Genomic DNA, 23719 nt, shown 5'->3' on the forward strand with positions numbered 1-23719 from the left:
AAAGCATCCTTCACTCATGCTGGCAAACATACCCTCGTAAAACTGACCATCCTACCAATCCTCGACTTCAGTGATGTCATCATAAAATAGCCTCCAACACTCTACTCAATTCCTCCTTTGGTCGCCTTTCCTTACAGTTCTCTGCTGCCAATGACTGGAACGAACTGCAAAAATCACTGAACCTGGAGACTCATATCTCCCTCATTAGCTTTAAGCACCAGCTGTCAGAGCAGCTCACAGATCACCGCACCTGTACATAGCCCATCTATCTACCTACCTCATCCCCATACTGTATTTATTTATTTATCTTGCTCCTTTGCTTGCTCCTCTCTACGTGCACATTCATCTTCTGCACATCTACCATTCCAGTGTTTAATTGCTATATTGTAATTACTTCGCCACCATGGCCTATTTATTGCCTTAACTTACCTCATTTGCACTCACTGTATATAGACTTTTTTTTTTGTTCTACTGTATTATTGACTGTATGTTTTGTTTATTCCATGTGTACCTCTGTGTTGTTGTATGTGTCGAATTGCTATGCTTTATCTTGGCCAGGTCGCAGTTGCAAATGAGAACTTGTTCTTAACTGGCCTACCTGGTTAAAAAAAATAGCAAGAGGTGCCAGTAGGTATATTACTCCGTGTCACGTACCTGCATCATGCAACTCTGCCATCCTCCACATCTGAATTAATGTGCAGTACCGTCTGCTGCCATTCTTATTCATTGAATATTGGCACACGTTTTAAACTATATATTAATTGTATGTAGCCATGCGTATACTGGTGATACAATTCAGTGAATGGGCATCATAATTCGTGAAATAGGTCAAGATAAGAGAAAATGCGTCTATGAACTACTTTCTATAAACGAGCGAATGTGGAGGGATTAATTCCTACCCTCTCTTCCGCTCAAATAACTAATCTGTCGTAGTCAGTAGTTGAGAGATTTAAGGTTGTGCTTAGGCAATGATGAAACTAAGATGGCGTCTAACACGGACAGGATGAACGGGGGATAGCGAAGTTGGTCACAAATTGATTTGATGGGGACGTAATTCTCACAGTCACTCGTTGTACAAGCAAACGAGTCTTTGAAGTGGATAATCTTTACCCTTCTACATCAATAGAAGTGGGTCTATGGGGGAAGCGAGGCTGAAAACGGCCAACTTTACGTGAGCTAACTGGACCTAGCTTGTTAGCTAACGTTCGCTAGCTAACCAGCGACAGCTAGCTAAACAACAACAAAGTAAGGAGGATAGTCTCAGGAGAAGGAAGTGTCTACGGGATTGTCCGGAATCTTTTGATATAAAATTAAGCAATTCACATCTGGCTTGGGACACGTCCAAAACAGAAGTAACCAATATGTCAAGTTAAACTTCCACGCCAATTTGCAGTGATATCCGAGACCGGAGGTGCTGCCTGGGGTGGGCTGAAAAGTGGAGGCCATAACGACCATTCGCTTCAGCCACCCTAATCGTGACCCAGTGCTGAACAATAGACCCCGTGAGCTTTCAAGACACCTAAACGGCCCATTATTGGTGACATCTGAATCCATTATTTCGTCTTTGACCACGCTGAACGTGTCCGGAAGAGTTGCTGTCCAAGTACCAACTATCTAATATGATGTAAGTCTATATAGTCTAATAACGTTAGATATACATCTTATCAAGTAAGTTAGCTAACTAGTTAAGCTGCTAAAAATCACAAACTCCTTGGGATTTTCCTAGCTTGTCACCAAGGACCTATGTGTGTGCGAAATGGCCCATATTTTGTGGTGTTTGACAATGACAACATTAATTTGTTACCTAACTTGAATGGGTTGCTCCCATATTTGGGCTTAAGTGGATGGGTGCAATCAGGCCTTCCATTTAAGTAATTTAGCCTTAACTCCTGTGACGTCTGTATGTTGAGATTAGGGACTTTACAATTTGAGAATGTGTCCCAACATTTGAGTACTAAGCTTCCTCAAATGTCTTTATCATTATTTTCTAGTAACAGGAAATGAAGGAGGCCTTCTCAGATAACATACCTCAGTACTTGTGAAATCAATTGTAGTAAACAAAACAAATCCCAGACAGTAGGACTTTAACTTTTTCATATCACCATTATTAGTAAGTGTGTTATTTTCTATTGATGACCAAACACCAATTTGACCTCTTGATGCATCTGAGACATATCCATGGCACCATGTAAGAAGTGCTTTATTTGTTGTGGCTGTAAGGTAGGGGGAGGGGTGACCAGTCACAGAACTCCTCCCCCATATTGGGTTAACAACAGGTTTGGGTTTTTGATGTCATAGGCTACGTTTTAGACAGGCAGCCCAATTCTGGTCATTTTGTCACTAATTGGTCTTTTCACCAATCAGATCATCTCTGAAAAAGTTGTGAAAATACCTGTTGTGATTGGTCGAAAGACCAATTAGTCTAAAAAAATTATTGGACTGCATGTCTAAATGCAGTTTTACTAGATTATATGATGTTCTGTTTACTTATTCCGAATATCAGAACAGGATTCTATTCAAACATTTTATTCACAAGTAGAAGGATCATGTAAGATTTGTGAAACAATGGCCATTCAAAAATGTTGGTTGTCTCCCTTGGGCCCCTTTTTCTTTGTTTGAGCTGATGGAAAAACATACTCTGAAGCGGTGTTAATGTATACAATTAGATTTATGAAACTGTACTTATGAACTTCTTAATAATGGGTAATCCCAAGGGAAAAAGACCATATGATTGTTTGACCCTTAGCCTAATTTTGAACTTGTCTCAACATGTTTCTTGTCCCCTATTGACAGGATTGGAAGTTACAAAAATATATTTTTATGATAGATATTAATGTGTTTGCAAATATTATGATAGATATTAATGTGTTTTTATGTAATATTTGCAATCTTAGATTTGGGTGATGGTGTAAATTGTATTTCAGAGCCCACAGACGCCGGGAGTCTGGTGGCACATTGTGACACAGCTACACGGCTCTGAGACCACCGTCTGTAGGAGACGCATAGCCCAACCGCACACCTTCCCAAAATCCCCATCAAACGTGTCTCTGCGTACACGTCGTCTATTCATTTGAATGTGGTGACAGATGGAGAAATTGCTTGAACCGCGCAGAGAATTCCAAAAGTATGAAAACCAACCATACAATTTTCTAGAACACTGCTGGGCGGTCGCGTACACGCTTTGGACTCTGATTAGCCCTTAAGACAGTTGCTAAGTAAGTTGCTTCACTGTGTGGTGACTTGACATGCTGATTCTTGGCCTTACCTGTTGCCAGGGCGATGGAGGGGGAAGACTTTGTGCCGCCTCCTGAGTGCCCAGTGTTCGAGCCGTCATGGGAGGAGTTTCAGGATCCCCTGGGCTATATTGCCAAGATCCGTCCAATTGCAGAGAAGTCTGGAATCTGCAAGATTCGTCCTCCTGGTGTAAGTGTTTACTGATACGCATCTATCATTTAACCCATTGAAACCTGTAGAGTTGAATGCGGTTGTTTTCCTCCAACCGTAACCAATCTGATGTAGTCTCACTGTGTTATTTGTGTCCAGCACACAACAAAAAAAGTCTTTCTCTCTTACAAGCTGAGCAAAGGCTTGAGATTGCAGGAGACAGAATGACAAGTGTTTACATCAAACTGACATTGATCAAAGGGTTCCCTTTCCCCTACAGGACTGGCAGCCACCCTTTGCTGTGGAGGTGGATAGCTTCCGCTTCACACCCCGTATACAGAGACTCAATGAGCTAGAGGTTTGTCTCTCTCCATCCTATGATGTATCACTGAATGGTTGAGTCTTGATATTGAATAACTCTTCTAGAAGTCACTTGTTCTGGTTGACTCAGATTCAATTTTTGTTTTCACTCCATCTAATCATATTAACTCCTGACCCCCCCATCCTCAGGCGGAGACCCGAGTCAAGCTGAACTACTTGGACCGGATTGCCAAGTTCTGGGAGATCCAGGGATCCTCCCTCAAGATCCCAAACATCGAGAGGCGTATCTTGGACCTTTTCAGCCTGTCCAAGGTGCTAGAGCTGACTGACTCATGTCATTTCTCAATAAACCCCCTGTTGCATGTCTTACTTCAGTATAACAAAAAAAAGACGGAATCTTTTCAAAATTGTGATAGATCTTACTATTGCTAACACTCTCCAACTGTACTTAGGCCAGTAAAACTAAGCTGACTGTACACTTACTGTATTATTTTGTGCTGTAGGTTGTGATAGAGGAGGGAGGGTTTGATATAGTCAGTAAGGAGCGGCGTTGGGCTCGTGTGGCCCAGAAGCTTGGCTACCCAACTGGCAGGAACATTGGCTCCCTCCTGCGCTCACACTACGAGAGGATTGTCTACCCCTTTGAGGTGTTTCATGCTGGGGCCAGCCTGCCGGTAACGCTACACTCACCCACTTTGCTCCTGCTCTTTTGCGCTTACACAAGCGATCTATCAACTTATGATCTATCAAATAGAATTTGACTTACATGACTTGCATTCATTATTTGTTAAGCCAGTTGCGTATGTTAATAAAGTGTGTCCGTCCATAGTCATGAATGTAGAACAGTGTATAACCCCAGGATTTGTTTGTGTAGCAGACTAAGCCAAAGCTATATGATGGAGAAGAGGTGGATAGAGAATACAAGCCCCACTCCATCCCCCTACGCCAGTCTGTCCAGCCTTCCAAGATGAGCAGCTACGGACGCCGAGCCAATCGCCTCCAGCCAGACGTGAGTTACGGGCATACAGTCCACAATGACTTAATATATTCCCTTTTAACACTGTCAACCTTTGTGTGTGTGTGTGCTATTTAAAAACCTTTTTCACAGATCTTAACAGAAGTTGGTTATTTTTTACCCATTGCCATGATCGTGTTGATCATTCATGTAAGCACTCACATTCCACCACTGAATAATCAACCATAATCTATAAATAGCCAAATCTATTCATTGGGTGATGTGCTGCCTTCTGAGAACTGGAAGTGAGAAAAAAAAATAATGCTCTACTCTGGTTATTACAGAGCTGTCAGTGTAATACCTTGGGGAGAACAACACCTGCCATTAACACAAATCATGTTACATTTGTAGATGTTATTATCTATGTAGACTATCAGTGATGGATTTTGTTAGTACTTGAATAGTAGTCATGGAGATAAACTTGTATCATACGCCCATATAATCATGTACACTAAACAAAAATATAAACGCAACATTTAAGTATTGGTCCCATGTTTAATGAGCTGAAATAAAAGATCCCAGACATTTTCCATATGCACAAAAAGCTTATTTCTCTCAAATTGTGTTCACATTTATTTACATCCCTGTTAGTGAGCATTTCTCCTTTGTCAAGATAATCTGTCCACCGGACAGGTGTGGCATATCAAGAAGCTGATTAATCAGCATGGTCATTACACAGGTGCACCTTGTGCTGGGGACAATAAAAGGCCACTCTAAAATGTGCAGTTTTGTCACACAACACGATGCCACAGGTGTCTCAAGTTTTGAGGGATTATGCAATGGCATGCTGACTGCACGAATGTCCACCAGAGCTTTTTCCAGATAATTGAATGTTCAATTCTCTACCATAAGCCGCCTCCAACTTTGTTTTTTGAGAATTTCGCAGTACATCCAACTGGCCTCACAACTGCAGACCCTGTGTATGGCGTTGTGTGGGTGAGCGTTTTGAACAGAGTGCCCCTTGGTGGGGTTATGGAATGGGCAGGCATAGCTATGGACAGCGAACACAATTGCGTTTTATCGCGAGATCCTGTTGCCCATTTTTTAAGGTAACTGTGACCAACGGATGCATATCTGTATTCCCAATCATGTGAAATCCATAGAATAAGGCCCAATAAATGTATTGTTGCATTTGTATTTTTGTTCAGTATAATTATACCCATCTCTTCTTTTGGCAGTAAACGCCTCACTTTTCATTTTGCAGATACTTTTTTGTGTGTGTGGAGACACACCTTCAAATCAGTGGATTCTGCTATTTCAGCCACACCCAATGCTGACCGGTGTATAAAATCAAGCACACAGCCATGCAATCTCCATAAACAAACATTGGCATTTGAATGACCTTACTGAAAAGCTCCGTCAAATGGAAAGGCACCGTCATAGGGTGGCATCTTTCCAAAAAGTCAGTTTGTCAAATGTATGCCCTGCTAGAGCTGCCCCGGTCAACTGTAAGTGCTGTTATTGTGAAGTGGAAACGTTTAGGAGCAACAACGGCTCATCCTCGACGTGGTAGGCCGCACAAGCTCACAGAACAGAACCATCGAGTGCTGAAGTGCATAGCTTGTAAAAAATTGTCAGTCCACTCACTACAGAGTTCCAAACTGCCTCTGGAAGCAACGTCATCACAATAACTGTTTGTCGGGAGCTTCATGAAATGGGTTTCCATGGCCGAGCAGCCGCACGCACACAAGCCTAAGCTCACCATGCTCAATGCCAAGCGTCGGCTGGAGTGGTGTAAAGCATGCCGCCCTGGACTCTGGAGCAGTGGAAACGCGTTCTCTGGAGGGATGAATCGCACTTCACCATCTGGTAGTTCGACGGACTAATCTCTGTTTGGCGGATGCCAGGAGAACACTACCTGCCCCAATGCATAGTGCCAACTGAAAAGTTTGGTGGGGGAGAAATAATGGTCTGGGGCTGTTTTTTCATGGTTCGGACTAGGCGAAGGGAAATCTTAACGATACAGCGTACAATGACATTCTAGACGATTCTGTGCTTCCAACTTTGTGGCAACAGTTTGGGGAAGTCTCCTGTTTCAGCATGACAATGCTTGCGTGCACAAAGCAAGGTCCATACAGAAACGGTTTGTTGAGATTGGTGTGGAAGAACTTGACTGGCTTGCACAGAGCCTTGACCTCAACCCCATCGAACACTTTGGGATGAATTGGAACACTGACTGCGAACCAGACCTAATCACACATCATCAGAGCCTGACCTCTCTAATGCTCTTCTGGTTGAATGGAAGCTTCCGCTGCAATGTTCCATCTAGTGGAAAGTCCTCCCAGAAGAGTGGAGGCTGTTATAGCAGTAAAGGCGGGACCAACTCCATATTAATGCCCATGATTTTGGAATGAGATGTTCGACAAGCAGCTGTCCACATTCTTTTGGTCATGTAGTGTATGTTATTCATAACATAATCTTTTTTAAATGTCAATATTTTCCTTCCATCTAACATTTCTTAACATTATTCAGTTCCTTTGGCTTTGATGCCTCATGATTTGAGTATAGCTCTGTTTAAGTAGTGTGATTTTGCTGTGATCTGATAGGGGTGTCTCTGGACTGACTAAATGATCGAAGAGAGTCTGGGTTGAGGTCAGTGATAAAGTAGTCTATAGTACTACTGCCAAGAGATGAGCTATAGGTGTACCTACCATACTAGTCCCCTCGAAGCCGACCATTGACAATGGACTAGGGGACTACTATGATGTCTGACAAAGCTGCAGGAGTTATGACCTGTTTTTGTTGGTTATGTTGTCGTAGTTGTGTCTAGGGGGGCATATGGGGGAGGGAATGCTCTCCCCTCCAGGTGGGTGTTTGTCTCCCTGTGTGCTGAGGGTGTCAGGTTCTTGTCCAGTTCTAGGCATTTAGGTTGCCACAGACTAGTTAGTACATGTCCTTGAGCCTGGAAATTGTTGATCTCCCCCTCTAGGTTGGAGAAGCTGTCATTGTTAAAGTATGGGGATTATTTAAGGGTAGCACACATGAGGACATTTTTCTCTGAGAAAATGTCCTCATTAATTTCTAGCCAGATGTAAAATGTTCCTCTTTTGACTAATTTAATAGTGGGGTAGGTCTGCTCTATACCTGTCTCGCTTTCTCCTGTCTCTGTTTGCCGCCCCCCCCCCCCCCCCCACTGGTTGTTAATTTTGTCACACCTACCATTGAACATTGTAGCTACCTGTATGCATCCTGTACTTGTTTTCATTTGCTGCTCTAATTATTGAACTCCGTGTGCTGTGCGTTCTGAGTGCTCAGTTATATACAGGTCAAAAAGTGCTTGTGATGTTATCAATACAAGCACAACTATATTTGGCTAGCACATTGTTCTCCCACACCTAGGCCTATATATTATAATATTTGATGTTATATCCATCTCTCTCCATATGCCTTTTTTCCACTCTGCCCTGTTCCCTTCAATCACTTATTTTTTTTCTCCTCAGCTCCTCTTTTTCCTACTCCTGTCTCAATCCATTGTTGTTGTTGTCTCCCCATGCAGGGTCCAGAGGATTCTGCCTCCCACCCTCTCACTACTGGCTCTCAACACATCTCTGCATCGGTACTGTCTCTCTTGAGTGCAATGCGCCTGCTCGCTCTCGCTCCTTCCTGGCTCTCTTCTCGCCCCGTCTCTCTAGATGGCTCTGTTTCTTTAGAAACAAACCCCTCTGTCTCTCGACCTTCATTTTGTGCCAGGCGCCCTTTGCTCTCCTTTTATAACTATTAACAAACGTCACCATTCATCAGCTTGGCATCAAGCTTTATCTGTGTTTAGCCCTTATTCCACTCAGACTGTTTGTTCCTGGCAACAGCTTGTGTAAATGCATCAGCATTAAGCGGTCTCACCTGTCCTTGTTTGTGAAATTAGTGTTGATCTTTCTCGCTCTCATTTGTACTTTTCTTGGGTGGCTTTACTGCCAGGTCTCTCTGCATCATTGCGTTGCTGTTGACTGTTAGCACTGCAGCAGACCGGGGAATGAAAGCGTTATTGTGACTGCATGTGTTCTATTAGAGTGCACCACTCAGTTAAAAACCGGTAGGTTGTGTTTGGCAAGAACCCTGTTAGACAGTTTAATTTGGTAGTAAGTCAAATATTTGGAATATGCAAAAGCAGCTTTTTACATTCATGCCCTCAAGCATTGCCCCTTCAGAAGTTGGAAACACAATTGTACAAATTTAGGATCTGAGGCCGAGGACACCTCACAACCGTTTTGTTGGTGTTTTTTATTTAAAAATGTTCACTCAACCACTCTGTTCAGCTCAGTTAACTTGTATGTTGGTTCCCCAAATTATTTTCCTTTTCCTTTTGTTGCTAAGTGTGTGTAGGTGCGTGTTTTGGTGCTTTTGCTGTAACAGAGTGGTGGGTCTTTACCTTTGTTTAATAACTCAATTGTCACAGATGTACTGGGAGTGTTTCTACTCTCTTAGCCAGTCCTCTCCTCTAGTACTTCAGTTGCTGATATTCTCCCTCATCCTCACACTCTCCTGATTCCTTGACCCTTCTGCTTCTCCATTCCCTCTCAGTATAGTTGAAAGTGTATTGTATTTGCTACCTCCACATCTCCTTACTGACCTTTAACCTCTGTCCCCTAGCCTGACCCCACGGAGGAGGACATAGAGAAGAACCCTGAGCTGAAGAAACTACAAATCTACGGGGCAGGACCTAAGATGATGGGGCTAGGACTGGTTCCCAGGAATAAGAGCATCCCCAAGAAAGGTAACACAACTCATCCCCTTCCCTCACCACTGGGTGTCTCTGGAAAAAGTAGAATACGGTGCAATTTGAGATGCAGTCTCTTATCAAGTCAGTCTGTGATGAATGCTGGGTAAGGTTACTGCTGGTCTCCTTCCAGAAGAGCTGCCTCAGACTGTGACTGTCCGTGATGCAGCTGCTGCTGTCCAGGACAAGGAGGAACCAGGAGAGGTCAAAGAGGGAGACTCCAGCACAGCCACGCCACCGCCTCCTCCTGATGTCACGGTCAAGAATAAAGTGAAGAAAGAGGAAGATGATGATGGTGGAGACAGACATGATGAAAAGGACCAAGACGACCCTAACGGTGATGGGCCCTGCACCAAGATGACCATGAGGTTGAGACGTAACCTCAGCAACCCCCAGTTTGTAAGTGGCCTAGCTTCAATTCACCCTTATGGGCCGATTGCCCAGACACGGATTACCACTAATCCTGTACTAAGGAGCGTGATCACTGGAGATTCTCTGTCTGGGAATCCAGCCCTCTATTATCTGATCCTAAATCAGATGTTATAGATAATCTAATCATAAGGATGGAAATTTAAATGAAAAAACAAAGATCGTTGAACACTACACGGAGTGGGTGTAGCGAGGGGGGGGTTTAACACTCAATATTAGGAAGGTGTTCTTAATGTTTGGTATACTCACTGTATATGCGCCCAATAATTTAATGGATAAAACATTTAAATTTACTGTTCCGTTAGTTAGTAACTTTCCAACAACTGGGTGTATGTCAATTCATGCTTTTCACTGTCAATTTAAATGGAGAACTTAAATTCCATCTCACTAATCTGTTCTGTTTTCTGCTAAGGTGGATTCGTTTGTGTGTCGGATGTGTGGCCGTGGCGACGAGGATGAGAAGCTCCTGCTGTGTGACGGTTGTGACGACAACTACCACACCTTCTGTCTGCTGCCCCCCCTCACTGAAGCCCCCAAGGGCAACTGGCGCTGCCCCAAATGTGTGGCTGAGGTGAGAGAGTGTCATGGAGACTCACAACATCCTGTTGTGTCAAACAAACATTATTCTATGTGGGTGCAGCCAGCCACAGTCTATTTTAACCTGGGGAGTCAGTAGCTAGGTTTCCGTCCAATTTGCGACAGATTTTTATGTAATATTCTAAAATCTGCATACGAAAATATCCCCACCAGAGGTGTTTCCTTCAGGCTGACTTTGTTGTAAATAAAAGGCTGTGTGTGATAATGTAGTGCACATAAAAAACACTTATTTTATGTACTTGCGTTTTCCAGTCTACCGATAGTTTTGTCTCAAACTGTTGCAATAAATGGCGAACTTGCCCAATCTGTTTTTTTGCGCATGCTGTTTAGACAAGTTTGCTGATAAGGTGGAGACTGGGCAGGTTAGGTTATATGAAGATCATTTTTATTTGTCAATTGGCTGCTAAGCACCTGTCACTAGCGCACAAATGAAGACTATTGATTTTAGGACCACATGACATTGCTTGACTGTAAATGTACCTACATTTACCATGGTTATTCTATTGGCAATTGCGCAATAAATCATTTTCACCGCAATTTGTCACATAATTAATTTAAGACACAATCCCACTATGTCGAACGAACAAATAGTGATTTATAAAATTGTAACACAAAATCAAACACAGGCTTGACGTTTATACAACAGGTGGGTCTAATCCTGGACGCTGATTGGTTAAAGTTACCATAAGTTACCACAAGCTAAATCTGACGTTGAAATGCCTTTTTACTCTGTTCCATCTCACTTCTCAATCCACTGTCTCATCAGCCAGAACATTTATAAACTTAATCTTCACTATTAAAAAGAATCTTGACATTCTCCCATTTTCGTTTAGCATTTATCCAAATAAATGTCACTAGAAAACAGCTTATGCAAATGCAGCTACTTTGTTGTTATTCTGGCTGCACTGTTTGACGTGACGAAGTTAGCTGTAGTTGGCTAGCTAGCAGGCAAGGGATAGAATGTTGCCAGCCACTATGGCAATACAAAATTTAGAACGAACGACTGGGTCACGTCCATAGATGCAGAACAAAAAAACTGAACGACTGGGCCGTGTCTCTGGCAACCGAATGACCAGCCAGCTTGGATAGCAACCCTAGATTTGTGTCGGGACTATATCTTGTGGAATGATGAAATAGTATTAATTAAATGAACCAAAATGTTTTTAATAAAATTATGTCAATCATTATTTGAATATGTTGGTAACCTGTTGTATAAAAGTGATAATGCCCTTGCAGCTGGTGTTTTGGAGGATATATTGACACGTGCCAATATATCCTCCAAACACCGGCTACGAGGGCATTATCACTTAAGTAAACCAGTTAGGAAAATCACTGGGAATAAACTGAGCATTATATTCATCTGTATTTATGGTAATAATTTTCTTTGCCTCTGTCCAATCCATCTCTTCAATGCCCTCACGTCTGCCTCTCCTCTACTTCCCTGTAGGAGTGTAAAAGACCAGCGGAGGCCTTCGGTTTTGAGCAGGCTACCAGAGAGTACACCCTGCAGAGTTTTGGGGAGATGGCCGACACATACAAAGCAGACTACTTCAATATGCCTGTCCATGTACGTAGCCCTGTACAAACCTAAAAGACAAATGCTTTACTCTGATGTGGACAAACTTTTATTCATTCTGATCAATCGGTTGAGTTTTTATCTTGTTAGTAACAACCTTGGTGTGTGAAGATGGTTCCTACAGAGCTGGTGGAGAAAGAGTTCTGGCGCTTGGTCAGTAGCATAGAGGAGGATGTGACAGTGGAGTATGGCGCCGACATCCACTCTAAAGAGTTTGGCAGTGGATTCCCCATGAACAATGGCAAGAAGAACCTCTCACAAGAGGAAGCGGTAACTAGCTACTAAACGATCTTCCTTTCTGTCTCGCCTTAATTCAACTGCTCATTTCACTCCTGTAGGTCTTCATATGCCAGTTTCTCTACATGGTTCTGTTTCCCCTAATTGAGGGATTTACAAAGTTATTTACTATTACTTCATGTAACACTATATACAGTTCCTCTAAACCATTCCCTGTACATGACCCTCTTCTTATTCTCTGTCTGCAGGATTATGCCTGCAGCGGCTGGAACCTGAATGTGATGCCGGTGCTGGAGCAGTCGGTGCTGTGCCACATCAACGCCGATATCTCTGGTATGAAGGTGCCCTGGCTGTACGTGGGCATGGTCTTCTCAGCTTTCTGCTGGCACATCGAAGACCACTGGAGCTACTCCATCAACTACCTACACTGGTAAATAGGACACTAACTACCACACACTACAGGACATGTTACAAACCGTATATGTTACAAACCGTACAGGAGACATGAGAAATGAATAGGCAGTTCATCTGTAGATGGTTGAGATGATTGCCCTTTAGGTCCACTATTTTTATACAGCATTCTAGATTTACTGACTGATAGATATGGTTAGTGTGACTAAAGCTGTTCCCTTCTCTGCCCCCTCTCCTCCTGCAGGGGTGAGCCTAAGACGTGGTACGGGGTTCCCTCTGTAGCAGCAGAACGGTTAGAGGAGGTGATGAAGAAGCTGACCCCAGAGCTGTTTGAGTCCCAGCCTGACCTCCTCCACCAGCTGGTTACTATTATGAACCCCAACATCCTCATGTCTCACGGGGTCCCTGTGAGTAATGACACATGTACACATCTTCATATTCTAGTGATGATCGATAATACTGAGAGAAATGTCCATGCTGATAACCTCCTTTCCATTTGATTGACAGGTTGTACGCACCAACCAGTGTGCTGGCGAGTTTGTCATCACATTCCCCAGGGCTTACCACAGCGGCTTCAATCAGGGATATAATTTTGCTGAAGCCGTTAACTTCTGCACTGCAGACTGGGTATGCCTCTTTTCCAATGGGTGTTTTTATGTAGTGTTTTCAAAATTCTTAATTTCCCTTTGGTTTTCTTTCTCCCTCTGTTTGTTTCTCTCCCTTCCCTCTGCCAGCTGCCTGCAGGGCGCTCCTGTATTGAGCACTACCGTCGTCTGCGGCGGTACTGTGTTTTCTCTCACGAGGAACTGACCTGTAAGATGGCCGCCTGCCCTGAGAAGCTGGACCTCAACCTGGCCGCTGCCACTCACAGAGAGATGTTCATCATCGTCCAGGAGGAGAGGAAGCTACGGAAGGGCCTGCTGGAGAGGGTGAGACTAATAATCTAGAAGTTGAGCGTGTGAAACACAGGACTATCTGTGGTTTGGTCACTGACTTCAGCAGTCAGTAAAATGACTGGTGGGAGCAATTTGATTGTTGTGGTTTCTTGCGTAATATTGTCTGTTTGGTTTAGGAGTTTCTCAAATGTTGGTGTTGTGGTATTTTGCATAATACTGACTCATCTTGTATACAGTGTTGCTCTTGCATGTGTTGTGGTTTCCTAAAGCCCTGTGTGTCGTGGTTTCCTAAAGCCCTGTGTGTTGTGGTTTCCTAAAGCCCTGTGTGTCGTGGTTTCCTAAAGCCCTGTGTGTCGTGGTTTCCTAAAGCCCTGTGTGTCGTGGTTTCCTAAAGCCCTGTGTGTCGTGGTTTCCTAAAGCCCTATGTGTCGTGGTTTCCTAAAGCCCTGTGTGTCGTGGTTTCCTAAAGCCCTGTGTGTCGTGGTTTCCTAAAGCCCTGTGTGTCGTGGTTTCCTAAAGCCCTGTGTGTCGTGGTTTCCTAAAGCCCTGTGTGTCGTGGTTTCCTAAAGCCCTGTGTGTCGTGGTTTCCTAAAGCCCTGTGTGTCGTGGTTTCCTAAAGCCCTGTGTGTCGTGGTTTCCTAAAGCCCTGTGTGTCGTGGTTTCCTAAAGCCCTGTGTGTCGTGGTTTCCTAAAGCCCTGTGTGTCGTGGTTTCCTAAAGCCCTGTGTGTCGTGGTTTCCTAAAGCCCTGTGTGTCGTGGTCTTTCAGGGTATCACAGAGGCAGAGAGGGAGGCATTCGAGCTGCTGCCTGATGACGAGAGGCAGTGTGATAATTGCAAGACGACCTGCTTCCTGTCTGCCCTGGCCTGTTCCAACTGCCCTGAACGCCTCGTCTGTCTCTACCACACACAGGACCTCTGTAGCTGCCCCACAGACAAGCTCTACCTCAGGTACTACTGACCCACTGTCTCTGTGAGTCTCTCTTTCTCTCCATGTATCATTTGTTTACCACTAGCGCCTCACCTGTCTCTTCCTCCTCCCTACCAGGTACAGGTACACTCTGGATGAGCTGTTTGCCATGTTACATCGGCTCAAAGTGCGAGCCGAGGTGTTTGATTCCTGGGCCAACAGAGTGAAAGAGGCTCTGGAGCAGGAAGAGGGCAACAAGATAGGTGGGAAATGCCATAGACACAACCCATAAGATAGGAAGGTAGAACACACTGTTCTAGAATTGTGAGAGTTAGATGGGTGAAAATAACAAATGTTCCAAAAGGTGTGTAATGACACTGACTGTGTTTTAACTCCAGGCATCACAGACCTGGATGTCCTGAAGGCAGAGGCAGCAGAGAAGAAGTTCCCTGACAACGAGCTGCTCCAAAGACTCAACACTGTCCTCACTGACACTCAGAACTGTCAGCAGACAAGCACTGAACTCCTCAACAAGACACAGACCAGGTAACACACACGACCTAAATCATATCTAACACTGCCATACCCACAACTGCATTGAACTGCTCAGTGACCCACTCACAGTAACACACACTGTTGTGTATGTGTTTGTAGGAGGATGACGCTGGCAGAGCTGAAGGCTCTAGTGGAGAAGATGGAGAACCTGCCCTGTGTGATGAGCCAGCTGGAGGACGTACAGGTCAGTGTCCACCAGCTGGATCTGAGCCACCAGAGGAAACCAGTAAACCTGCTGTAGCTGGAACGTTGTTAATGTCCACACCGCTCTTCCTTCCCTACTTCCTCTCATTCCTTTTTTAATTCCCCCTCTCTCAGGCGGTCCTGCGTACAATAGAAGAGTTCCAGACTCAGTCCCGGGCTCTAGTGAGCGACAGGGACTGGCGGCGAGACTCCGCTCCCCCAGAACAACTGCAGGCCCTGTTGGAGCAGGGGGCTGGCCTGCCGGTCGATGCCCCAGAGTGTGAGCTCCTCAAGGGGCTGCAGGAGCAGGGCCGCTGGCTGGGCGAGGTGCGGCAGACCCTGGGGCCCGAGGGTGGGGTGATGACCCTGGCGGTCCTCAGGAACTTGATGGAGGTGGGCTGCAATGTGCCCCAGAGCGTCTCAGTGGAAACAGCCATGGCAGAGCTTCAGGAGCTCCTGACTATAGCAGAACGATGGGAGGAGAAGGCCCAGATCTGTCTGGAGCAACGGTGAGGGACACATGACTCATACTGAATCTCTCTTTCTATCTCCTCACTGTCTCAATCGGTCACTCTTTCTTTGTCTCTCTCTCTCACTTACACACAATTCTCAGGTTGTCTGCTCTTCCTAATGTCCCCTCTCTCCCGGTGTGATTTCAGGCAGAAGCACCCTCTGTCCACCCTGGAGGCCATAGTAAACGAGGCCCAGCTCATCCCAGTCAAGCTGCCCAACATCCTGTCTCTCCAGGGCTGTCTGAGCCGAGCCAAGGCCTGGGTCAATGACCTGGAGGAGATCCAGGCAAGTAGAACCAACTCCTGCTGTCTATTATAACCTTATAACCACGTTCAATAGTAATGTTGCAGATAGAAAATGCATAAATACAGTGGACGTGAATTATTTATTGTAAATGTCAGAGGCATGTTTGTTCAACATAATACATGTGAATGTTACACAATGTTGTGCCCTGCTGAACGTAACCCTGACTTGTCCTCCGTTAACCTTCTCTTCCTCTCCCGTGTGTGTACTGTAGAATGGGGAGCACTACCCGTGTCTGGATGATCTGGAGGGCCTGGTGGCGATAGGGAGAGACCTCCCTGTCAGGATGGAGGAGCTGAGGCAGCTGGAGCTGCAGGTAGCCAGCGCCCACTCCTGGAGAGACAAGGCCTCCAAGACCTTCCTGAAGAAGAGCAGCCAGCACAGCCTGCTACAGGTCAGAGAGGCCAGGGGTGGTGTGTGTGTGTGTGTGTGTGTGTGTGTGTGTGTGTGTGTGTGTGTGTGTGTGTGTGTGTGTGTGTGTGTGTGTGTGTGTGTGTGTGTGTGTGTGTGTGTGTGTGTGTGTGTGTGAGCCTTTTTAGTTCTTTATCTACAGTGGTTTAAAAGATTTGGTATTTAGCGCACATATCAATCACTAACACTTCAGGGAATACCAGAATATTATTAGTGTTAGCCCTTATTTTAATTTGTCTGTGAACGTGTGGGTCTTACTACTTTTTCTTGCTGCAGGTGTTGTGTCCGTGTGTGGAGAAACGTAAGGAGAGGGGAGAAGAGACGGATCCATTAGATGACCCAGATACCAACACTCTGGGCCTCTCTGCTCAGGACCTGAGAGACCCTGGCGCCATTGTGAGTCTGTATAGTCTGGCCTAGCCAGACATTATGGCTGTCAAGTTCTAGTGTGTTATTTACCAATGTTCCCTTTAAGCTGCAGACGGGCGCGCAGCATCCCGGGACTGCCGCGCAGAAGTAATATTAGCCTGTGCAAAGAAGCACAAGATTGAACTTCACTCAATTTTCTAGAGTTTTCCCCCTTAGTTAACACTATCAACGTTTCCCTTTACTGTGTGAATTGTGATCGAATCAACATTAGCCACTTTCAATGCGGCATATCGAAACAAATGCTTAATATGCCAAACTTAGTAAGGCAGAACCCATGAGAGTAGGATTTTATTGCATTGACAGGCACTATTCAGCCCTCTACACAGACCTGTTTGGCATAACTAATCAGAGCTGCAGTAGGACTGTATTCAACTAGACCCTTGCTATATATGGATCTGTGCCAACTGGACTGTGTTTACAGGATGAGCGGTCGTGAGTAGATGTGCTTGTTTTGAGATCAAAGTGAGAGCTGCATGTAGCCACGTGTGCACATTTGTTCATATCCTTTGCTAGTTAGTGAGTTATTAGCCCAGTTATAGATTTGTAGTCAGCAATAGGGGAATGATTGCTTCCTACAGGAGCACAAAACGTGTACATTTCTAGACATCTTTGAAAAGCCAGTCCTGTAAAAAGCTTTTTCTGTCTTCAAGGGGGAAGTGTTGTATTTAGCCAATAGGCAGAGGGTAGTATAATTTGTCTTGTTCTCTGTAATAATGGTATGGGAATATTAATGCAGTTTATTTTGTAAAGTGGTTTCTTGCATCAAGCAACACATTTTCAGTCACCTCCTTGTCTGAAGGACAAGTGGATAAACAGGTTCATGTCAAGCCCTGCATGTTGTTTTTCAAGTCTTATGGAATGTAGGCCTAAATTGAACACCACACATTGGCTGCTACTGTAGACTGAATGATAGAACAGCTATTTCCATGTTAAAAAGTTATGCTATGCATCTTCTCCATTGTTTTTGATGGTAGGCCACTCTGGTAGTCCTACATTATGATCAAATAGCCACAGTAGCCTACTCAACCACTGTCTGAAACTGTAACTTAAAGTGGATACAACCTCAGTGTTTATTGTAAACACACGTGGAAGTTGCACATAATTTTCACAATTTTAAGGGAACATTGCCGGTGTCAGTATGTCATAACCAAATTCAAACAACTTGATTTGTCAACAGTTTCTGTTAGGGCTTCAACGGGGCCGCAGACTCATACAAACAACAGGCAGAGATGACAACTAGACAAGACATGAGACAATGACTTAAAAGTACAGGGCAGTGCATAATCCGTGTCTGTCTCTCTAGGTGATGGCGTTTAAAGAGGGAGAGCACCAGGAGAAAGAGGCTCTGCTGAGGCTCCAGAAGGTCAACCTGTCTAAACCAGGTGTGGAGAAGAAGGCTGAGAAAGAGATCAAGACAGAGCGGGAGGACAAGGAGAATGGAGGTGGGAGGTGGGGGGAGGACCCAATGGAGCTAGACACAGCCCTCCACTCTGAGAACTGTGGAAAGGGGAACGGGGACAGTAACCACACGACGACAAGCAGCAGCACTCCTCCTCAGTCGGTGTGTGTGTGTGGCCGGGCGCCACGCCCCCCTCTGCTGCGCTGTCACCTGTGTAAAGACTGGTTCCACGGTGGGTGTGTCCCGTTCCCCTCCCTCCTGCCTTCCTCCTCAGGGCTCCCCACCAACCCCCTCTGCTGGTGGGACTGGGACTCACGCTTCCTGTGCCCGCGGTGCCAGCGCTCGCGGCGCCCACGTCTGGAGACCATCCTGGCCCTGCTGGTGGCGCTCCAGAGGCTGCCCGTCCGTCTGCCAGAGGGAGAGGCTCTGCAGTGTCTCACAGAGAGGGCCATCACCTGGCAGGGGCGTGCCAAGGAGGCACTGGACACCCCCGAGATACAGGGGGCACTAGAGAGGCTGCAGGAGCTCAAACAGAACCAGTCTCACAGGGAGGGAGAGGAGGAAGAGGACGGGAAGAAAGGGAACTGTGAGTCAGTGATAGTACTATCAGATTCAGAGGGAGGAGAAGGAGATGGAGTGATAGACCTCACAGAGGAGAACTCTCCCAAGAAGACCGTAAAGAAAGAGATGAATGGCGGCATGCAGGCTGGATGTGAAAACGGCGTAAGCAAGAAAGTAAAGCCTCACCACAATGTTACAGGTTAGTACACAACATTGGAACTCCAGTCCATGATGTAACTTTTTCCTTGTCTGAATGTATCCCTTTACTGTAGACACGTACCATGTATCTGACTGTATCCCTGTGTATGTACACACACACACACACGTGTGCCATGTATCTGACTGTACCTCCACCCAGGTGTGGGCTCTCTGCTGCCGCTGGTCCCATCACTAAAAGGCCCGGTGATAGAGCTGTCCCTGACCACCAGGACCCAGCTAGAGGAGTTACAGCTAGAGGGAGACCTGCTGGAGGTGTCTCTGGACCAGACCATCACCATCCACAGAGTCCTGCAGGCTGCTTTAGAGCCACACAGACACACACTCAGAACACTCATACTGGTGAGAGACCAGGAAACCTCTAGCTTTAGCTGTGTATGTTGTATTAGCTTAACCTCTCTGGGCTAGCGTCCCACCTACTCAACAGCCAGTTGAATCCCGTGGCGCGTTATTCAAATACCTTAGAAATGCTATTACTTCAATTTCTCAAACATATGACTATTTTACAGCATTTTAAAGACAAGACTCTCGTTAATCTAACCACACTGTCCGATTTCAAAAAGGCTTTACAACGAAAGCAAAACATTAGATTATGTCAGCAGAGTACCCAGCCAGAAATAATCAGACACCCATTTTTCAAGCTAGCATATAATGTCACATAAACCCAAACCACAGCTAAATGCAGCACTAACCTTTGATGATCTTCATCAGATGACAATCTTAGGACATTATGTTATACAATACATGCATGTCTGTTCAATCAAGTTCATATTTATATAAAAAAACAGCTTTTTACATTAGCAGGTGACTAGCATGTGACTAGAATTCCCACCGAACACTTCCGGTGAATTTACTAAATTACTCACGATAAACATTCACAAAAAACATAATTATTTTAAGAATTATAGATACAGAACTCCTCTAGGCACTCGCTATGTCCGATTTTAAAATAGCTTTTCGGTGAAAGCACATTTTGCAATATTCTAAGTAGATAGCCCGGCATCACAGGGCTAGCTATTTAGACACCCAGCAAGTTTAGCATTCACCAAAGTCAGATTTACTATAAGAAAAATGTTATTACCTTTGCTGTCTTCGTCAGAATGCACTCCCAGGACTTCTACTTCAATAACAAATGTTGGTTTGGTCCCAAATAATCCATTGTTATATCCAAATAGCGGCGTTTTGTTCGTGCTTTCAAGACACTATCCGAAAGGGTAAATAAGGGTTACGAGCAGGGCGCATTTCGTGACAAAATTTATAAATATTCCATTACCGTACTTCGAAGCATGTCAACCGCTGTTTAAAATCAATTTTTATGCCACTTTTCTCGTAAAAAAAGCGATAATATTCCGACCGGCAAAGCCTGTTTACATTCAACGAGAGAGAAAGTAAAAGCATGCTATCCCCTCATGGACGAGCCTCAGTCTAAAGGCCCTCTGATAGAGCACTTGCCAAACGCGCTAGTGTGTTTCAGCCTGGGGCTGCCTCGATATCGTTCAGCTTTTTCCCGGGTTCTGAGAGCCTATGGGAGCCGTAGGAAGTGTCACGTTACAGCAAAGATCCTCAGTCTTCAATAAAAAGAGCCAAGATTAACAAGAACTTGTCAGACAGGCCACTTCCTGTTCAGAATCTTCTCAGGTTTTTGCCTGCCATATGAGTTCTGTTATACTCACAGACACCATTCAAACAGTTTTAGAAACTTTAGGGTGTTTTCTATCCAAAGCCAATAATTATATGCATATTCTAGTTACTGGGCAGGAGTAGTAACCAGATTAAATCGGGTACGTTTTTTATCCGGCCGTGTAAATACTGCCCCCTAGCCCTAACAGGTTAACTCCTATGGTGGTGTTGAAATGTACAATTTAGTTAGTAGCTCAATTACTTTAAAACACTGAAGTGTGGGAAGATACGTGTGTGTGGACACCCCTTCACATTAGTGGAATGGCCTTACTGAAGAGCTCAGTGGCTTTCAACGTGGCACCGCCACCTTTCCAACAAGTCAGTTCGTCAAATTTCTTCCCCGGTCAACTGTAAGTGCTGTTATTGTGAAGTGGAATCGTCTAGGAGCAATAACGGCTCATCTGCGAAGTGGTAGGTCACACAAGCTCACAGACCGGGATCACTAAAGCGTGTAGCGCACACAAATCGTCTGTCCTCGATTGCAACACCGTTTCAAACTGCCTCTGGAAGCAACGTCACCACAAGAACTGTTCGTTGGGAGCTTCATGAAATGGGTTTCCATGGCCGAGCAGCCGCACACAAGCCTGAGATCACTGTGCTCAATGCCAAGCATCGGCTTGAGTGGTGTAAAGCTCGCCACCATTGGACTCTGGAGCAGTGGAAACGCGTTCCCTGGAGTGATGAATCACGCTTCACCATCTGGCAGTCCGACTGACAAATCTGGGTTTGCGGATGCCTGGAGAATGCTACCTGCCCCAATGCATAGTGCCAAATGTAAAGTTTGGAGGAGGAATAATGGTCTGGGGTGGTTTTTCATGGTTTGGGCTAGGTGAAGGGAAGGAAAAGCTTAATGATACAGCGTACAATGACATTATAGACGGTTCTGTGCTTCCAACTTTGTGGCAACAGTTTGGGGAAGGTCCTTTCCTGTTTCAGCATGACAATGCCCCCATGCACAAAGCGAGGTCCATACAGAAATGGTTTGTCGAAATTGGTGTGGAAGAACTTGACTGGCCTGCACAGAGCCCTGACCTCAACCCCATCAAACACCTTTGGGATGAATTGGAACGCCGACTGAGCCAGGCCTAATTGCCCAACATCAGTGCCCGACCTCACTAATGCTCTTGTGGCTAAATGGAAGCAAGTCCCCGCAGCAATGTTCCAACATCTAATGGAAAGCCTTCCCAGAAGAGTGGAGGCTGTTATATTAATGCTCATGATTTTGGAATGAGATGTTCGGCGAGCAGGTATCCACATACTTTTGGTCATGTTGTGTATCATGTTTTTGTCCTGACCCCTGTCCTTAGATTGAGCTCCAGGAGCAGAAGGGAGTGGGCCGTGGGGGGCGGGCTAAAGACTCCAAGAGGAAGAGGAAAAGCCAGAGGGGCGTCACAGGGGTGGAGGTGACACCCCGGTCCCAGGACGCCTCGGAGTGCAAGAAGACCTGTCCCCTCAACCACACACCCCCTCACATACCCATCCAGACACACCCCGAGGTAACTGACCTCCTCGCTTTTTGTTTTCTTCTTTTTGTTTCTATTCTGTTAGGCCCACCTCAATTTTGTTCAAGAAATGTAGACATTAGTTACGATACCTGTTTGAAAAAAAGGTTAACCAGTTTAACTCATGCTTCTCTCGCTTTCTCTCTCGCTTTCTCTCTCCCTCTCCCTCAGATCTTGTGATATGGTTATGGATGCAAATCTGGAGTAAAGAATGGTCAAACGTTTGGAGAGAGAGATAGAATGGACAGATTCTGGGCCGAAAGACATTGTCAAACTGTGGAAAGAAAAATGCAGGCCGCTCCCCTCTACGGCTCCCCTGCCTATCACATTCAAACACTAACACTGATTTTCTTTCTGAGCACCTACATATAGATTCTACACTCCTGTCTCATTCTCCATCCCCCTTGAACATACCAGCACATTCCTCTCTTCTGCCCTGTACTTTACACCCCCTCCCTCTCTATCTACCTCCCTCCATCCTCCCTGTGAAAGTGTTTTGGAGTGTGTGAGCTGGCATTGTCATAGGAGAGCAGTTATCTTGGTCTTAATTAGGGATCCAGTTCTCTGAGGTCAGTCTGTTACTCAGTCAGTCAATATGCTATGTGTTCTCAGCTATATTAAATGCTAGTTTGACACAAGCCTGTCGAACACAGACAAGGAGGTCCAGTTGTTGACCCACTTACTGAAGTAGGAATGAATTATTTCATGATCCATTTTTCTTGGGGTTTTGGACATGAAGCATACTTAAAGCTGAAGTTCAGTTCGTTGGAAGGTTGTGAATGACATTGTATCCTAGGTGACAATGGTCACCGTGGTAACGCTTGTATTTTTTTGTATTGGTTCTTGTTTAAGGCTGGGCTGTTGGAGGGGACTTTGCATTTTCAGTAAAGCCCATTTTGGATATTTTGGGAAGTGTGAAAAACAGGCATTCATGTTTTTGGTGCTACTTTCCCAAAATAGGTATCTGTACCTCTCACCTCTTTCACATTCTCTCTCTCTTTGTCACCACTGACTCTTTCATTTGTTTTCATTCTATGATTTCCCCCCTCAGACTAATTATTTGATTCTCTGTCCTGTTTTTCAGTCTGCTCCTCAACTTTCTTCCCTCCTTCCAAACTAAAGTAACACTTCACTTTAACTATCACAATTTACTTTGTCTCTTCTGGGTTCAAATTATTATTATTATTATTATTATTATTATTGGTATTGCAGACACGCAGTGGTCGAGTTTGTGTATAAACTTTTCATTTCAATGTTATCTTTTTGTTTTTCACTCTTGTTAGAAAATAAAGGTTTAGAGTTGTTTTAGGAATCTTGACTCCTGTCCCTCTTGTCCTTTCCATTCAATTATTTGACAGCATATTTAAAAATATTTCTGCTGCTGAATGGATCAGTACACCCTTTGTGTTGCATGAACGTGAAGTTAAACCACAGGGGTAGTCATGGTGGTGCTGAGCTCCTGGCATCTCCCTTGAGATC

The 23719-nt window shown here is 44.9% G+C and overlaps 1 protein-coding gene across 6 annotated transcripts; it reads left to right on the plus strand.

Moving 5' to 3' along the window:
* Positions 1–761: 761 nt before the first annotated feature.
* Positions 762–23552, plus strand: LOC115165740 (lysine-specific demethylase 5C-like). 6 transcript variants are annotated; one of them, XM_029719069.1, is made up of 29 exons: positions 762–1624; positions 2925–3124; positions 3276–3423; positions 3665–3742; positions 3895–4017; positions 4209–4379; positions 4580–4714; positions 8217–8276; positions 9308–9431; positions 9571–9833; positions 10276–10434; positions 11908–12027; positions 12148–12306; positions 12522–12703; positions 12929–13091; positions 13192–13311; positions 13419–13613; positions 14348–14529; positions 14627–14751; positions 14887–15034; positions 15143–15227; positions 15362–15735; positions 15886–16024; positions 16257–16436; positions 16730–16849; positions 18186–19041; positions 19201–19400; positions 22046–22234; positions 22412–23552. In XM_029719069.1, the coding sequence occupies exons 2-29, from the start codon at positions 3087–3089 to the stop codon at positions 22418–22420; spliced, it is 4845 nt and encodes a 1614-aa protein (XP_029574929.1). In that variant the 5' UTR covers positions 762–1624; positions 2925–3086; the 3' UTR covers positions 22421–23552. The 6 variants fall into 6 exon arrangements, with proteins under 6 accessions (XP_029574929.1, XP_029574932.1, XP_029574928.1 ...); XM_029719068.1 differs by having other exon boundaries at positions 767–1624; positions 4583–4714; positions 9568–9833; XM_029719067.1 differs by having other exon boundaries at positions 768–1624; positions 9568–9833.
* The last annotated feature ends 167 nt before the right edge of the window (positions 23553–23719 follow it).

This window comes from Salmo trutta, chromosome 28, assembly GCF_901001165.1.
Source record: "Salmo trutta chromosome 28, fSalTru1.1, whole genome shotgun sequence".
Lineage (NCBI taxonomy): Eukaryota > Metazoa > Chordata > Actinopteri > Salmoniformes > Salmonidae > Salmo > Salmo trutta.

Coding starts and splice junctions, on each gene's coding strand:
- LOC115165740 (XM_029719067.1), top strand. CDS start 3,087: ATGGAGAAATTGCTTGAACCGCGCAGAGAATTCCAAAA. Junction 3,424..3,664: donor GCAAGATTCGTCCTCCTGGT/GTAAGTGTTTAC, acceptor TTTCCCCTACAG/GACTGGCAGCCACCCTTTGC. Junction 10,435..11,907: donor GCCCCAAATGTGTGGCTGAG/GTGAGAGAGTGT, acceptor ACTTCCCTGTAG/GAGTGTAAAAGACCAGCGGA.